The 13,095-nt window shown below is 45.9% G+C and overlaps 1 protein-coding gene across 1 annotated transcript in view; it reads right to left on the reverse strand.

Annotated features, from left to right (window-relative positions):
- LOC126188456 (uncharacterized) overlaps positions 1–13,095 on the reverse strand; it is a 128,059-nt gene that overhangs the window by 51,749 nt on the left and 63,215 nt on the right. The window contains exons 2-5 of the mRNA XM_049930059.1: positions 3,150–3,338; positions 2,753–3,071; positions 2,348–2,518; positions 748–902 (exon numbers count right to left, since the gene is read on the reverse strand). Of these exons, the coding sequence (XP_049786016.1) occupies positions 748–902; positions 2,348–2,518; positions 2,753–3,071; positions 3,150–3,338 (834 nt within the window). The remainder of the gene's footprint in view (positions 1–747; positions 903–2,347; positions 2,519–2,752; positions 3,072–3,149; positions 3,339–13,095) is intronic.

Below are 13,095 nucleotides of genomic sequence, written 5' to 3' on the forward strand. Positions count from 1 at the left end.
TGCAGGGGCTTGGGATATCACCCGAACGGAGTAGATAGTGTCCAAAAGTGGAAACAAAATGAACATCAACAAAAATAAAACAAAGGAAACGCAAGGTAGTAACATTAAGTCAAGCGATAATGAAGCAATCATTTTAGCAAATGAGACACTAATAGTATTATACTAATTGTAACTCTAGAGCAGAAAAATTACAGATTCTGGTGGAAGTAGAGATAATATATAAACGTGTTAGGCATTTGTTTGGTGTGTAGCTTTGTATGGAAGTGAAGTGTGAACGATAAATAATTGAGGCAGGAAGAGAAACGTTTGAAAATTTGTGCTGCACATAAATGCAGAATGTTATGTGAATAAATCGAATAAGTAATGGAGAGGTATTGAGTTTAACTTGGAAATAATATAATTTATGGCACAAGTTGACCAAAGGATCGGCTGATGTGATACGTCCTGAGGTACCACTGGGGGGGGGGGGGGGGGGCGTGAGGGAGGCGGCGGTTAAAATTTTAGTGGGTACCAATGTCTGACTTGAAATGGGTACAGGGAGCAGCACTTTTGCAGACATGAAGTGAGTTGAATAAGATAAGTGCTGTGGAGAGCTGAATTATAGCCATCTTCTGAAGATTAAAATAATAGCAACGCCAGTGAGGATAAGACCCTTCCGCCGTTTAGAAACACAGATATAAACATATTGTGAAAATCATTGTGAGGTTTAACAGGTTTCCTCAAATCAACAAATTATTTGCATCTTACATCAGCTGAAGTGAAGTACCACCTACATCATCAAGATCTAGATCAACGTACGCTTCGACAGCTTCAACAGGGCAAACAAGCTGCCTCCAGATACCTTGAGACATATTGGCATTCACCCTGTTGACTTTCACCACGTCTAGGTGCAGAGTGTGGTGCTTAAATTGGACGCTAGGAGGTGGTCAAGGTAATGAAGTCTAGCGCTAAACGAAGATGGAATTCATTCATTTAGACCTATATTTATTTAAACCTAATCTTCGTTAGTGCTCTAGCTTATTTTTAAGCAATTATCGAGTGTTATGTTGTATAAAATGTATAATTCGTAGTCACCACATATTTTACCTCCACATCTTTTTAATATCTTTAATTTTTGTTATAGCGTTTCTTCAGGTATGTGAATAAATATTCGCACTTATGTGTCTGAAATTCTTAGTCTGTTCTTAGCTTTATTCTTTGGTCACTGTTATATATCTGCAAATGTCTCCCTCCTTACGTGCTCTTATTGTCTATCAGACCATCGAGCCCAGTATAGTTTGTAAACGAACACGAACAGTAGTACATCACATGATTACGCTGCCATTTTCATGTGTGTTGCACCTTAGTTGACGTAACTATCTTTCTGTTAAGTTACGTTCGCAATACTGTGTTCCCGTTTCATGGCGGTAATGTGATGTGCGTTTTATTCTAGAACGCTAATGGAGTTTTACCTGTTGGCTTGTTTGACGATCTTCCTGACGTTCCGCCAACGGTAATGGCTGGTGTTACTACTGTAGTAACCAAAACCAACCGCGGGAACGCCTTGGGCTGCGGATCGGAGCCGCCAGGCGGGGAAGCCGCCGGAGGTGGAGCACGCACCACCGGGTAAACAGAAGGACGAGTCGGACGACAGACGAACGACAACCAACAACTACCGACAACCACCGACTACGACCGACACAACAAGGAAGAGATAAACAACGGAGGCTTGTGGAAACCACAACAGCAAACACCAACCGTAAATCCACTCGGATCCAGAGCCAGGCAAATGTCAACAACGAGCAACGACCGCCGAGATAGAGACGCAATCCAGAGCGAGTACCAGACTGACTGGACTACGGCAGAGCGGGTCCCTATATACGAAACCGGAGGGAGCGGCTATTGGGAGCGGTATGCACGTGGTGTAGCGGTGGCGCCTTCGCTGCAAGAGAGCCGCTGCTCTGAAGAGCCGTCGCGGACGCAGAGCCCACTAAGGGTTGGCCACGTCCATTTGTTCTGGCGCGTGTTCGACTTCCGCGGCGGGAGGTACTAGAACTACCTGGTCCCTCTCAACTGCTGGTGGTGGAGAGTGGATCTATGATAATGCCAGCAACTCGTGCTGACAAAACGTCAGGAAAGTCGTTAAACAAACGTCAGGCGTAAACTCTGATGCTTGTAGGTGATACATCACAACTGGCCACGAAAGCCTCAGCTCTTTTGTACTTGACAGCGGCTACGAGGTTGGAATTTTATGCACAACGAGGAAGTGGTCTAAATAAATACAGCGCAAGTGCAAAAAGGCGCCTTGACTTAATAAGTGTATGGCTGTTGTGCCCACTACGAGTAAGTTGACAGTGAACGTTCAGACGCTGCTGTCCGAGGCGTTGTTTCCTTTGAGGGGTTCCGAGGCATCGCGGCCCCTGCCGTCGAGGTCGAAGCTGAGCGCCGTGGAGCGCATGACGGCGTTGCGCCGGAAGGACGCCATGCGGCTGCGCGCAGAGCGCTCCTTCCACGTGGGGCCGGCGTCGGAGGCGGTGCGCTTGGCGGGCAGCGGGCAGTGGGCGCGGGCGCGCGCCGCCGGGCCGCGGGCAGCCGCCGCCGACGCCGACGCCGCCGCCGCCGCCGACCGCACCGACGCCAGCGAGGAGCGCGACCCGGAGCGCCAGGCGAACAGGTCGGGCGCGGAGCGGTGCTGCCGCCGCACCGCCGCCAGCGTCGGCCACGCCCTGCCGGCGCCGTTGCGCATCTCGCCGTCGGCGCCGCGCAGCAGCGCCAGCTGCCGCTCGCGGTAGCCGAAGAGGCGCGCGAAGCCGGCGCGGAACTTGGACGACATGAGGCTGTACAGGATGGGGTTCACCGCCGAGTTGAGGTAGAACATGGTGCGGCAGAAGTAGAGCAGGCTGTAGTAAGCCTCGATGCCCAGCGCGCGCACCGACGCGCTGCTGGCGAACACGATCCAGAGGGTGAAGGCGCGGAACGGCAGCAGGCACAGGAAGAAGGACAGCACCACCGTGGCCAGCATCAGCACCACCTGGCGGCGGGCGCGCGCGTTGCTGCCCGCCTCAGGCGGCGCCGCGGCCGCGCCCGGGGCGCTACCGCCCCCGCAAGGGGTGTGGGCGGCGGCGCCGGCACCACCTGTGGAGGCGGAGGAGGTGGAGCCGGCGGCCGGCGCCATGAGGTGGCGCGCGATTTTGCCGTAGAGCGCCAGCAGCACCGCCACTGGCACCGCGAAGAAGGTGGCGCTGGACACCGTGAAGAACAGCTTCTGCCAGAGGGCGGCCGCCTCGCTGAGGCACGTGGGCACCAGCGAACCGTCCGCGTACTGGTGGTACGCGAACTGCGAAATGGCCAGCATGGGGCTGCAGCAACAGACACAGTGTCAGCTCCTTCTTTACGTCCGGACGTCGTATCTTCGGTTAGTTCACAGCACACCTGGTCGTTAGTCTGTTGCAGTTACTAAAGCTGTTAGTAATCCATCACCACGCTGTTAAAAGCTTCAGCTAAACGACTCTCTACCATTTCTTCAGGAGGAACCTTCTTTCGGCCTTCAACTACGTCCGTTCATCCCGGTGGTTAGATAATCTTTTAATAGTCACTCGTGAACTGCATTGTCACCATCACAGGGACGCAGCGACAAACAGAACGCCTCCTCCTTCACGTTCCACAGTTATTTATACAGTTGCTGGAGAATACATATTTCCCTTATTGTTGAATTAGTAATTAAGTCGTTAGTAATCCGTCACCATGCTGTTAGACTTTCACCTACTCTATTATCGGCAGTGTTTTAGAAGGAATCACTCCATACTTCTTCCTCGTGCCTAGTTTAGGTCAGATTAAGTGAGTTGACGCCCCACTTACACTCCATCTACAGGTCATAAGTGGCCCATCGGGACCGTCCGACCGCCGTGTCATCCTCAGAGGTGTATGCGGTTAGGAGGGGCGTGGTATTCTTGACCGAAGCCGCTACTATTCAGTCGAGTAGCTCCCCAATTGGCATCACGAGGCTGAGTGCACCCCGAAAAATGGCAACAGCGCATGGCGGCCTGGATGATCGCCCATCCAAATGCCGACCACGCCTGAGAGCGTTTAACGTCGGTGATCTCACGGGAACCGGTGTAACCACTGCGCCAAGGCCGTTTGCCTGACGCCTCCCTTAGGAATAGTTTTTCGCGTCTGCTGTTGAACTTTACTCTATGAGTTCTAAATTTTGATCTGATGACAGCAGTAGCCGAAACGATATTATAAGTAATAAATAATGTACCGGATTTAGAGATCTAAACAGAGTTATACGTAAAATATCCTCAGTAATAGCAGACTCATCAGGAAATTTATGATAGGGCGTTATTGGGAACCGTTGAAGCCATAAAACAGGTTAACATTCGTTGCCGTTTGTAGCGGAAATTTTGGGAACACATACTACTGTCAAAATTTAATAGAGTCTGACGTCACGAACTTTTAATCTGATGCCAATGTAATTATGTGATACTGTTTTACATAGCATGGCCTCTGACTTTTTCAGTTGGGGTGTCCATGAACTGTTGTACCCTGGAAAGTTGTCTTTTGCAAAATAATGCGATTCACGTGCCATGAAAAGAGTTCACAAAATTGAATTTATTTTGAGATCTTCCTTATGCAGGAAAATAACGTTTACTTGCATCATGGATTGAGGAAGGAAACCTTAACAACATGCCATCCGCAAGACAGGTGCTTCACAAGTCGATGACTCCCTTTGATACTGCGTAGAAGTACTCTGTACAGACATTACTTTATTACATATAAATCCTTTTGATTCGAAACCAGACATTTCACAATTCATGGTGGCTCAACGAAACATTCAGTTTTGACATTGGAAAACTTCGTCAACAGTAACTGAGAGCGGAAGATACAATCGCTTTCTGTAATCATTTTGTCGGTGCGATCATATGAGTCATTATATAAGAACTGCCTTTTTTTCTTGGTTTATATTCTGGAATACCAATTGTACACACCGTTAGCTTATTCACTTTGAATTACGTCGATCCCTTATGAAATACACTTGATTCAGTTGGGATACAAAGTCAACTGGAAAAACACTCCTGTTTCTCTTAAACGACGATTTCTTTATTCACTTGTGGAGCATCTCTATTCTAGAGTGTACAATTATTTTTCGTCATCTACTTAGCAGTGGACTGTGGGCAATAACTATTGATTTGTCACTTTTTGTTCTCCGGGAACTATTTCATTCTTTCACGGAGGTTCTCACTTCATTCTTCTGGCAAGTATTCTTACTAAAAATGGTTCAAATGGCTCTGAGCACTATGGGACTTAACTTTTGAGGTCATCAGTCCCCTAAAACTTAGAACTACTTAAACCTAACTAACCTAAGGCATCACACACACCCATGCCCGAGGCAGGATTCGAACCTGCGACCGGAGCGGTCTCGCGGTTCCAGACTTTAGCGCCTAGAACCGCTTGGCCACTCCGGCCGGCAGTATTATTACTATCTGTACGTTGTTTGTCCTGGTGCAAGTCATCGACTTTTGCTGGAAACCCCTCTTTATTCCATTTTCTTGACCAAGAAGAGTTTCATTCATATTTCATTTCCTTTCTTTACTTTCTGCTTGACTTTATTTGGAAGAAACGCTGTTTGTCATTAACACTTCTAGCAGATGCACGCAACTGTATTTTTCTCCGAATCCGGACAGCTTTGTTTTAATGCCCTGTCAGAGAAAAGAAAATTTTATTACGCCAATATTCATGAAATTCATCATGAGTTCGCGCTTATTTTCATCTGTGTATATTTATTTGCTACAATCAACGTCATTAATCATTTTTGTTTCAGTCTAATGCTTATGACAATTATGTTGTGTTCCTGCTTTTATGGAGTAAAATGGAAATGGGCCATCCAGTGCTTATAAATGTCTTTCAAGGGGTCTAAAACGCCAACGGCCTTGCCGCAGTGGAAACACCGGTTCCCGTCAGATCACTGAGGATAAGCGCTTTTGGGCTTGGCTAACACTTGGATGGGTCACCGCACGGCTTTAACTAGTGCTGTTGGCAAGCGGGGTGCACTCAGCCGTTGAAGCTGATTGAGGACCTATAGAGAATGTAAGCTTTCGAAATGCGGTGCTACAGAAGATAGGTGGAGATTAGATGGGTAGACCACGTAACTAATGAGGAGTTACTGAATAAAATTGGGGAGAAAAGGAATTTATTGCACAACTTGACTAGACGAAGGGATCGGTTGGTAGGACACGTTCTGAGTCATCAAGTGATCTTCATTTTAGTATTGTAGGGAAGCGCGGAGGGTAAAAATTGTAGAGGAACGCGAAGGCATAAGTACAATAAAAAGATTTAGAAGGAAGTAGGTTGTACTCGGAGGTGAAGAAGCTTGCACAGGATAGAGTAGTATGGAGAGTTGCATCAAACCCGTCTCTGAACTGAAAACCATAACAACAACGGGGAGCTAGTTGATCGACAAGTAGCGGCACCGGTTACGAAAATTGACAACGACCAGAAGAGTGGTGTGCTGGGCGCATGCCGCTTACGTATCCGCATCCGGTAACGCTAAGAACTGAGGATGACATGGCGGCCGGTCGTTACCTTGGAGTCTTCAAGATCTGTTCTGATGGTGTTCCACTTTTAAGTGGTCCAAAATGACATTAATGTATCCTTATTTTACTATAATTCCTTGTTGCTCTCTTGATTGTGTGATTTTAAAAAGCAAAGCCGTCGTGAAACAGAAGGTCGATTTGAACATAATAGTGCTTTGCTAGGCTCTGTTCTATCGGACGTGGAATACTCTTATTTTCCTCTGACCTTTCAACTCACATACCCAAACGGATACAGGAGAACCCGTCGTTTAACGTTGACGGTGATCCTCACTGCATCTCAGCACTTTTCTCATTAACAAAAATTAAATAAGTGGTAAGTGAGAAATAAAAATCTTAGCTCTGGCCAGGGATGTAATCCGTCACTCATCCGTCACTTTACCAATGAATTACAAAGCAGATTTCCACAGTTTCTACCATCTAACCACCAGCTTAACAAGAGAGGTCGATTGCATGCATCCTTCTGGCAGGCCGGCCGCGGTGGCCGTGCGGTTCTGGCGCTGCAGTCCGGAACCGCGGGACTGCTAGGATCGCAGGTTCGAATCCTGCCTCGGGCATGGGTGTGTGTGATGTCCTTAGGTTAGTTAGGTTTAAGTAGTTCTACGTTCTAGGGGAGTTATGATCTAAGATGTTGAATCCCATAGTGCTCAGAGCCATTTGAACCATTTGAACTTTCTGGCAGTCCTACTTTGAATTTGCGTGTTGTCTTTGTTTGTATCTGCTGTTTTCGTTTCTCGTCCTCTTTTTCAGGTGATCTAAATGTTGTACAAACGTTGTCAAAAATAGCCTACATTGTTTCATAAAACTTATTTGGATCGTTCCATCGAATAGGCACATAGGACTCTGCTTTAAAAATCATTCTGTTTTCAGTGGGAAACAAACGGACGCTCCCTATCCACGACGGTAGTCTTATGAAAAGCGTGGTGAACGGTATTTGTTAGGGGTAGCACCAACAGCGCACCACAAAAACGAAACTGCAAATATCCGCCGTACCACCTGACAAAAGGCGTCTTACAGCATGTACGAGGGACAAATGCAGCCAGTCGATCGGAGGTTTTATTACGCTCATGTACTTCATAATTGTTGTGTTGTTTTCTCTCGTTGACGTTTACACATTAATGACCTTTATGTTGACCGGACATTAAACGTAACGCTCGTGTGTGTTTAAACAATGGCGAAATTTAACAGCACATTAATAAAGCAGAGTCCACTGCCATTGAGCTTAATGAGCTGGCTAGACTGGGCGCTACTCTGCTTTCATTGCCTCACGTAACACTGGGAGCCCAGACTGACAGCGCTTTTGTTTTGCAGGCTAGAGACAGCTTGGCTCAGAGCCACCGACATGCCCTGAGTGCTGGAACGTAATGTTATATGGGACCCGTAGAGAAAAATTCCAGACGGCCGTCACGGACTGGAAGGGCTAGCAAAACAGAGCTCGCCTCAGATTTCACGGAAGCGAGTAGAGTGTGGACGAGCAGGTGTGCTTTGCTCAGAAGTCGTGCGGTACAGCAGGTGTAGGATTTCAGCGATTTCAGCTTCACAAAGAGCGTACCTCTCTCAGCAGCAGGTGTGTTTGGCTTAGAAGACCCGGGGGCGACAGGGAGTGAACTGACGTAACGACAGAGGGCTGTGGAGAACAATAGTCCCGTCTACTCTGACAGCGGCGTCGGACTGAGGAAGTGTCTGCAGGATCAAAGCACCAGTCGCTGGTGTAAACACTCTGCTAACGAGTTGTTCAATAGACACTGAGACGATGAAGTGAGCTTTCAGATTACGATACGTGAAAATGGTGAATATCTTCTCACACATTAACATTAAACAAACAGAAGCGAAGCACCAATGTCTGTGAGGCACACAAGAATATTCTGCTACACATCTTTATTCAGTAAGTGTAATTTAAAAGTGAAAAAAAAAGAAAAAAAAAAGATTTTGTAGCTGGCGTTTAGATATATGCTGTGACTTGTAACCTTTCGACGCCACCACACTAATTTGTTTCAATAGTAACTAACAACACAAAAACGGAGTTGGTATTTGTATGGTTTGGTGTACCTCACTAATTTCTACATGTACGATTATCTTATAACTCTACATTTAAGATATGGCTTCTGTTTCTGAATAATATTGTCATACGAATTCTAGGCGCTTCAGTCTGGAACCGCGTGACCGCTACGGTCGCATGTTCGAATCCTGCCCCGGGCATGGATGTCTGTGATGTCCTTAGGTTAGTTAGGTTTAAGTAGTTCTAAGTTCTAGGGGACTGATGACCTCAGATGTTAAGTCCCATAGTGCATTGAGCCATTTGAACCATTTTTTTTTGTCATACGAATTAGTAAGCATTTATTTAAAGCGTATACCAATGTCGGCCATATTCCCTAGTTGGTTTCATTGTCATCGTATCGGTTTACATCCACAGCTGAATGTATGCATTCATGTTGATTCAGTACGTCTTCTACTGTCATTTTCACAAATTCCGCTCTTAAGCCTTGGAATCCACTAAAGAACTAATTAGGCCCATCCACCACTCATTTCCCCTAACTATATACCCCCTCCACTCCCATCTCATTCCCAGAACGATCATAATAGGGACTTCCATTCCAGTCTGTTTCCTGACACATTCTTTTGCTGTCCTGTATCTCCTAGCAGAACACAGCAAGCATCTCCCCTTTACCCACTGGGTAATCCACTGTTTTCGAATTGTTCTTACATTAAAAATCTGTGTCGTGTTCCCGTAAGCCATCTGATGACACACACACTAACCATAAAATTTTGCCCGCATCTCATGATCGTGCGGTAGCGTTCTCGCTTCCCACGCCCGGGTTCCCGGGTTCGATTCCCGGCGGGGTCAGGGATTTTCTCTGCCTCGTGATGGCTGGGTGTTGTGTGCTGTCCTTAGGTTTGTTTGGTTTAAGTAGTTCTAAGTTCTAGGGGACTTATGACCACAGCAGTTGAGTCCCATAGTGCTCAGAGCCATTTGAACTATAAAATTTCCTTTTCGGAAATATGGGAAGCTTAGTTTTGGAAATTCTATTACTATCTTGTTTGGCCCTTTGAAGAGCAAGTAAAATCATTAATTTGCTTTAGTATTCTTACCTTCCTAAATCTTTCATCTTCTCAGTAATGATTTTAGTCATTTCTAATGTCGTTGTCTTTTTCCTTCCAGACTTGTTTCCTTTCAGTTTGGACGCGATCTGGTAAGAGTCGCACTCCTGTCTATGTGTAGTGCTTTTAGTTGTTAGTGGCTCAACAGCGACTTTTTTGACATCCTATTACAATACTTGGTCAAAAGAATACGTACATTATGTCCATTCTTTGCCATTATGACGGTGAGAGCAGTGCTGAAGTCACTTTCAACGAGGTGTCTGAATATCTGTGGAGGAATATCGGCCCATTCGTCCCAAAGAGCCCAAACCACAGAAGGCAATTATGTACAGCGCGATTCATAGCTCCAAATCACTCGTTTCCAGTTATCCACTGTGCAGTGGTTTCTCTTTTTGCACCGCCTCAAACGTCAGCCAGTATTCACTGTAGAAAACCTTTTTAACTCCCTACTACGGTGTTTGTGCCAGATGGGCTGCTGGTAGGACTTTGGCTCTCACGTGTAATTTCTTCCCCTGATTTCAATCGACGTCTTACAGACACCTTCCTCAGTGCTCGGCGGTCCCTGTCTGCCAATACAAGAGGTTTGCCAGGCCTCGGTTAGCTGTGGTTGTTCGTTTGCTGCCCAGTGAGCGGTGCGCGTTCGAATTACTGAGATCTACTGAACGACCGCTTTTCTACTGCCAACACAGCACTCTCTGCCTCTTTCTTTAATGGCGGATGCGCCCTTTAATGACATCTAGTCGTCAACACTGCATTACGCAGGGGTGTCCGGACACATTCGATAGGTTAGAGTGTAAGGTTTCTAGTTTATTTTGGTATTCAATGAAAGCGATGAGTACTCTCTTTTTATACGACGTGTCATACTTCGTACTCGTTCTCTGGATATTTTTGAAGCAGTCGACATGCTATGCCAAGGAGGTTCGGAGTACAAACAATGTGATCTTTGGTTATAAGTGGCATTGCCGTTGCCAGTAGATCTTTCAGTGGGATGTAAATGAGGAAGTCGGTTGTTGGTCACTCTGCTGAGCGGTCTGGTAATAACGAGCAGAACACAGAGATGCAAACGTAGAGGATGCTGCTTTTCGGAAATAAGATTTCTTAGAATTTGATTCGAGAAGTGTGAAGATATTCGGGTAATTTTTGTTGTCGCTGCATTGCTGACTCAATCGTAATTTTTGATGAGTTGAAAGAGGCAAATTTTTAGTATGAGTTTTCCTAATTGGTTCGTGCCAGTGAATTTAACTGTCGAGACTTTCCTTTTGAAAAATACCTAGTAATATGCGTCCGGCCAGTGTCACAATGCACAGGTGACATCATTTTGGGGGACTACGTTGAGAGTGTTGACATTTAATAAACAATATAAAAGTATCGTTGCAACCATCTATCTACATCTACATATCTACAGAAATACTCCGGTAGCCACCAAGCGGTGTGTGGCGGAGGGCACAATTCGCGCCAAAGTAATATTCTCCCCCCTTCCCCCCCCCCCCCCCCCCTACCCGTTCCATTCGCGTATCGCGCGAGGGAAAGACGACAGTCTGAACGCCTCAGTACGAGCTCTAATTTCCCTTATCTTTGAATGGTGATCATTGCGCGATTTGAAAGTTGGTTGTAATAATATATGCTCTACATCCTCGGTGAAGATCGGATTTCGGAATTTAGTGAGCAGCCCCTTCCGTTTAGCGCGCCGTCTATCTGCAAGTGTGTCCCACCTCAAACTTTCTATGAGATTTGTAACGCTCTCGCGATAGCTAAATGTAGCAGTTACGAATCTTACCGCTCTTCTTTGGACCTTCTCAATCTCTTGAATCAGACGCAACTGGTAAAGGCCCCATACAGACAAGCAATACTCTAAGACTGGACGAACTAACCTATTGTAAGCTATTTCTTTTGTTGCAGGACTGCACTGCTTCGATATTCTACCAATAGACCGCAATCTAGAGTTTGCATTACCCGTTACTTGTGCAATGCGATCATTCCATTTGAGATCATTTCGAATAGTCACACCCAGATACTTGACGGATGTTACCGCTTCCAAAGGCTGGGCATTTATTTTGTACTCATAGATTAATGGGAATTTTTGCCTTGTTATACGCAGTAGGTTACACTTACAAATATTGAGAGATAACTGCCAGTCATTACACCACACATAAATTTTCTGCAAATCCTCATTGATTTGTTCACAATGTTCGTGTGATACTACTTTCCTGTAGACTACAGCATCATCGGCAAACAGTCTAATGCCGCTGTCAATACCATCAGCCAGATCGTTTATGTAAATCGTGAAAAGCAGCGGACCTGTTACGCTGCCCTGGAACACACCTGAAGTTACGTTTGTTTCTGTTGAAGTCACCCTGTTCAGGGCGACATACTGCTCCCTGTCTGTTAGAAAACTTTCTATCCAACTGCAAATGTCATCGGATACACCGTAAGCGCGCACTTTTTGGAGCAAGCGACAGTGCGGAACTGAGTCGAACGCCTTTCGAAAGTCGAGAAATATGGCATCAACGTGGGAGCCGGGACCTAGAGCCTGTTGTATATCGTGCACAAAGAGGGCCAGCTGTGTCCCGCATGATCGCTGTTTCCTAAAACCGTGCTGGTTTCTGCAGATGAGCTTCTCAGAGCCTAGAAAGGTCATTATGTCTGAACACAAAATATGTTCCATGATACTACAACAAATCGATGCCAGTGAAATTGGACGGTAATTTTGTACATCCGATTTTCTACCTTTTTTTATAGATTACTATGACCTGGACTTCTTCCAGTCCCGTGAAACTTTCCGCTGTTCCAATGATCTCTGATAGATGATGGATAAAAATGGTATTATATTTGTAGCATAGTCAACATATAACCTTACGGGGATACCGTCTGGGCTAGATGCCTTCCTGTCGTCTAAGGATCTTAACTGTTTTACAGTCCCAGATACACTAAACACTATGTCAGCCATCCTTGCGTTTGTTCGATAATTGGTTCAAATGGCTCTGAGCGCTATGGGACTCAACTGCTGAGGTCATTAGTCCCCTAGAACTTAGAACTAGTTAAACCTAACTAACCTAAGGACATCACAAACATCCATGCCCGAGGCAGGATTCGAACCTGCGACCGCAGCGGTCTTGCGGTTCCAGACTGCAGCGCCTTTAACCGCACGGCCACTTCGGCCGGCGTTCGATAATTGAAAGGGGGAATGGTGCTGCAGTTCTCTACCGTAAACGAGTTTTTGAAAGCTAGGTTTAGAATTTCGGCCTTCGGTATCTTCATTTACATTACCCGTACTGCCAGTAAGAGAAAGTATTGAATTATTTGTAGTGTTCATAGATTTTACATACGACCAAAATTTTTTTGGGGTTATTTTTAGAATCTGCAGATAAAATATTGTTTTCAGATTCATTAAAAGAATCTCTCAATGTTCTTCTGAGAGCTACTTTCA

Source organism: Schistocerca cancellata, chromosome 5, assembly GCF_023864275.1.
Source record: "Schistocerca cancellata isolate TAMUIC-IGC-003103 chromosome 5, iqSchCanc2.1, whole genome shotgun sequence".
Lineage (NCBI taxonomy): Eukaryota > Metazoa > Arthropoda > Insecta > Orthoptera > Acrididae > Schistocerca > Schistocerca cancellata.